Below are 5,331 nucleotides of genomic sequence, written 5' to 3'. Positions count from 1 at the left end.
ATGAATGTGTTTCTTAGGATATATATACAGTAGACTACTCGTAAGTCATCACCATCGGGACCGAGAAAAAAGTGACGACTTAGACGTGTGATGACTTACGCGTATGCGAACATTCATGACTGTGGGGTGAAGGATGAAGTCGCGCGTGGCCTGGACACGTACGTGTGAGAGGGCGCAACAATCTCTAAGCCGGCTATTGTACCAAAAGGGAAACACAATCCTCGGGACATAGGTGGGGGTTCATTGGTGAGTTGGAAAGTGATCAAGCAAAGATGGAATTCATGAATCAGTTTATCAAAAGTAAAGATAATGAACAACTGTATGACAACTCGTATACCATCGGTAATGGTATATCACCATCGACAAATGTGGAATGAATTGCTATTGGAATGAATGTAGAATGAGTTTTCATATGGAATGAAAACTCGTATACCATCGGCAAATTACATAACACACAGTCATCGTGGTGATGACTACCACTCATTGCCTATGTGTAAGTCAGTGTGGTGATGTACAAAACAAGCCAATATAAAACCATGATCGGACTTCAACACGAAGCTTGATCGATCCTTTACTCCTTCGCCAGAGACTGCATTGCGCAGCCTGCCTTCTTCAGATGCATGTGGGACAGCACGCTGACTGAGCTGAACGCAGCACAGTTATAAATAGCCTATCACTGGTGGTGTAAACCAATGAGCGCGCATCACGATTCCATGAAATTGGGCTTCTCACGAGGCAGCAGTTCCGTGTAACGAGTTAGGCGCGGCAATTTACTTGAGTTTCCATTACGCGGGAACGGACAACATCTGACGACTTAGACGAAGTGACTACTTAGAGATGACGACTTACAGACTTTATTCAAAGGGATTTAACATTAGATAAATTCGGGACTTTTTGACGCTACCGACTTAGGCGAAGTGACGAGTTACCCGCTGCCGACTTGTGCATAGTCCACTGTATATATACATACACTATACAGGAGGCTGCAAAAGTTAGTTTACAGTAAGGATTATACCAGTATTATAATAGTGGTGCTTGGATTCATTTAATACTAGAATTCATTTAATTTGAACATTTGAGGGATTAATATGTTTATTATTGATATGTTTATTATTGGTATGTTATTATTGATATGCTTGTATAATCAATAAAATACGTTTTGTGCGCATGTTTTGTTTTTCATTACTGTATACCTACTTTTGCAGCCATATATATATATATATATATATATATATATATATATATATATATATATATATATATATATATATTTATATATACAATTCGTTGGAGGTAAAGTTGTTCATCATAAGTGATGCTCCCCAGTGCCAAAATCCTTAAACTGCAAATGCATATCTCTGATCCCTGTGTGTGCACACGATTCTGCTAATGCGTGTGTTGCAGTTTGGTTGGGTATTTTGAGCAATGCAATGCATTAAAATTACTTGAATCACTTTGTGTTTGATCATTGAGGTATAACTTTTTAAAAAATATATTTTTTGGTTTTACATGATCATGTTGGTGGCACTTTCACATTCACAAGTTAATGCTGTCAAAGATACTTGACCAAATGTTTCCTGTGAAAGGACAGTGATACTCTGATGCAATACTGTGCCTGTGAAATTCAAAGACCTCCAGTCGAGGACATTCATTCTCCCTTTCTTGCTGAACATTTTCAGGACTTTGGTGGACAATTGTAACCATTTTTATTCGGATATTGGACAGTATACAAAAAAATGTAAATTGCATGCTTCAATGCACCAAAAGTCCTCCTCCCATATATATATATATATATATATATATATATATATATATATATATATATATATATATATATATATATATATATATATATATATATATATATATATATATATATATATATATATATATATATATATATATATATATATCCCCCCTCTCTCCCTGTCTCTCTCTCATTGTACTAATGTAAACATGCTGTCATTGGTAGAAAATCATCGCAGATTTTACGGAAGCAAAGGAATCCAGAATGGCGAATATGCAAAGTTGTATTGATGCTGAAAAGAAGGAGCAATGGCGAGTGGATGGCAGGAAATGTATTTTTGACGCAAAGAGGGTGAGCTGCACTTAATTTTGAGTTTGTTGAATGATGAGTAGCATGCCAAGGTTCTATTTATTACCCCATGCACGAAGACCAAAGCAAGGTTAAGCAATTGGTTCATTTGGTCTCTGTCTGTCTGTCTGTCTCATCCACGTCATTATATGATCGAGGAACGACGTAATTTCAATTGAATGTTGTATTATTGAACACTTTATGACACCAATTGGAACACACACCTGCAGTTCAGCAGAACTTTGGCTCTGAATTTGTAAAATTGTACATCGTCTCCTGACCATGTGTGTGTGGAGGAGTAAAGCAATCCCTTCAGCCTGTCTGCCTGTCTGGCAGTCAAAATTGAAAACCAGTCCAAACAAGAAACGTAGTGTTTCAGAGAAGTTTTAAAAGACACAAACGGACACGAATAACTAATGTACAGCAACGTGTTAAAGAAAGTTGTAGAAAAAAAGAGAGTGCATCGACGGTGGTAAACACCTGATTCAATGGTTCATTTTGGGTTTTTTTTCTAACGTTAAAAATGTATGTTTTAATTTCTATTGAATGATATTGTAACGTGGAAAGGGGGGAGGGGGAGGTCCATAGCAAGATTGTATAAGAATTGCATGCAGCATGTGATTGTGAAGGTTACATTTCACCCTGTATTAGCTGTTTGTTTAGAAGTAAGTTGAATTGTAAAATGTGCACTGAGGAGGCAGTGAGTGTTTACTTTGAGACTGTGGAGTAAGATTGTGTTGTGTGAAAGTTCCTGCCAGTCGAGTCCAGGTGAGGACTTGTGGTTTTTAAGATGGAAGGCATAAAACGCATCGCATCGCACTTTTGAAGGAAACCATCATGGACTGTTTGGCTGGCACATCGCAGGCCATGCCGAGGTTTGCTGCGGAACCTTGGAGAGGGGCGAAATACTTTTTATTAGGACCGTCCCACGGAGTTGGGCAGTCTGCAAGATAGTGACGCCCTCAAGCAGCAGGCAGCCAGTTATGGAGCCTGCCGCCCACCGTGGCGGTCCTAGAATTGACGATGGTCGTGCTGCGCATTACAGTTAGAGCTGGACTTGGGAGCGTCATGTCATTCATCTCTCTGTTGCTTTGTAGACAAAGAAAGACTGCTTGAGAGCCGTGCGGACGCTGCATAATAATATCGCCTCTCTTGGCCTCATAATCTTTGTCATCCTGCCTGCCCTGAGCCACACTTCACCATCGATGCGACCTGCATGGCCCCAACTTTGTGTCTGCCTCAAGTGCTCTGCTGTCCCATTTGTTGTGTGCGAGTCTGGTAAACGTTGTGATTGGGGTGTGGGGTGGGAGGGTATGCTTTATTTTTTTATTTTCTGTCCATACTGTGGCAGACTTGGGGTTTGCTGTCAGGGGAAGCACTCTGGTTCCTCCCAAACGACCCGCCCTGTCGGTCGATGTGCTGTGGATAACTCTCCGACTTGGCGGGTTGCAAAGGCGACTCATGTTTGGAAATTGTGTGTGTGTGTGTGTGTGTGTGTGTGTGTGTGTGTGTGTGTGTGTGTGTGTGTGTGTGTGTGTGTGTGTGTGTGTGTGTGTGTGTGTGTGTGTGTGTGTGTGTGTGTGTGTGTGTGTGTGTGTGTGTGTGTCATTCAGTCAGTGGAAGGATGGAGGAGTGTAGAAGTTTGAGAGATAAAGGAAAGGTTGGGGTAGGGGGGAATGGGAGTCAAGGGAAAAGGGTTGTTGGAAGAGGGGATCAAAAATTTGACTATTTTAGGATACCAAATAAATGGATGACTCCATACTTTGTATTCTGAAAGTAACCATGATTTTGGTTTTAACCTTGGTTTGTTCGAAAGTTTTTGTTGTTCCAATATGCAATTGTATTTTAGTGCAAATAATGCAAATCTAATGCCACAATGAGAAATGATCAACTTTGTTTCTTCACATCACCACTTGCTTTTATGTGGAAATCAAAATATCTTATTCTTAGGCCTTCACTGGCTATTGATAGCGTCATTATAAACGTGAGTATATTACAAGGCCACGGTATTCATTTCTTAGTTTTGCTATAAATATTTTTTGCTGCAAACATGATTTTAAAAAAACAATGCTTAGGTTTAGATTTTTTTATTTCTTTTGCTCTACAGAACAATGTGGCCATGATCCTGGAAAGCAACATGCGTGAGCGGCAGCTCATGGTCTTCAATGAGGTGAAGCGCCGTCTCGACTACCACGTTGAACTGGAGAAGTTGAAGCGCCACTTGGAACAGGAACACTTGATCAAATGGGTCGAGAGCAACGTCATCAAAAGTATCACTCCGCAACAGGTGCATCAAATGTATTGCTGGACTACATTCGCATTTGTAGTGATGGTGTTCAAGTCATGTAATCCTTGCACCTTTTTCGAGTAACTAGAATATGAACATCAAGTTAATCGCAACTGTCCCGTTTGTGTCCCGCAGGAAAAAGAAAGCATTTCCAGTTGTATCATGCAACTGAAATCGCTTGCTCAGAGATCTCGGGCTGCAGTTTAAATAAAGTGATGATTCCGTGCATTTTGGACAATGTATGGCCATTAAACTTATGCCTGCTGCTTCACTGCGTATACCATGTCCCTTTTCTCAATTGTACAAACCTCGATGAATAAAGGTAAACCAGGAAATGTGATGTACAAAAGCCTCATCTTGGATATCCATTTGAATTAAATGTTTCTTTCTCTCCACAATATTTTGCACATTTTCTCGTTGCTGACAAATAGGATGCACCAACTTCTTTCGAAAATCATGTTGGCTGAGTCGACCTCAAAATTATCTTGTAAGTTAACTAAAATTATTTCAAAAGCGGGAATGAAATCTACAAATCCATTTTGAACCAATGTTTAATTTCAGCCATCTTAGCACAAATACTTTTCAGTACAGTCAACTCCCGCTTTATCGCGGTTCACCTATCGCTCCCCCGGTTCATCGCGGGTTTTCCCTTGGAACGTAACTAATTTTTTGCTAATCCCCCGGTACATCGCGGTAATAATATATAAAATATAAATTATTTAAGCAATAAATTATAACGCGTGGTGTTCGACCAGTCACACAACGCACGAGACAAAGTTTCGCTTGTGAACTTCGAATATTTTCTACGTTTTTTTTTCTCCAAGCCCCACAATGCCGCTCAAACGCCCTGCACCTTCTAAGGCTTCTGGCAAGGAACCGAAGCGCCAGAGGAAGGTCCTGGGACGCTCCAGGAGAAGGTTAAGGTGCTCGATATGCTTCGGGAAGGAAA

At 40.3% G+C, this 5,331-nt stretch overlaps 1 protein-coding gene across 1 annotated transcript in view; it reads left to right on the top strand.

The window, feature by feature from the left end:
* Positions 1 to 4,717, top strand: part of ATP5PB (ATP synthase peripheral stalk-membrane subunit b) — a 38,783-nt gene extending 34,066 nt beyond the window's left edge. The window contains exons 5-7 of the mRNA XM_085884179.1: positions 1,973 to 2,098; positions 4,203 to 4,382; positions 4,518 to 4,717. Coding sequence (XP_085740305.1) covers positions 1,973 to 2,098; positions 4,203 to 4,382; positions 4,518 to 4,589 — 378 coding nt within the window. The 3' untranslated portion in view covers positions 4,590 to 4,717. The remainder of the gene's footprint in view (positions 1 to 1,972; positions 2,099 to 4,202; positions 4,383 to 4,517) is intronic.
* Positions 4,718 to 5,331: the final 614 nt, after the last annotated feature.

This window comes from Eptatretus burgeri, chromosome 6, assembly GCF_056783735.1.
Source record: "Eptatretus burgeri isolate ZD-2024b chromosome 6, Ebu_testis_v1, whole genome shotgun sequence".
Classification (NCBI taxonomy): domain Eukaryota; kingdom Metazoa; phylum Chordata; class Myxini; order Myxiniformes; family Myxinidae; genus Eptatretus; species Eptatretus burgeri.
The sequence above is the reverse complement of the archived record's forward strand: the minus strand, read 5'-3'. Positions and strand labels throughout refer to the sequence as shown.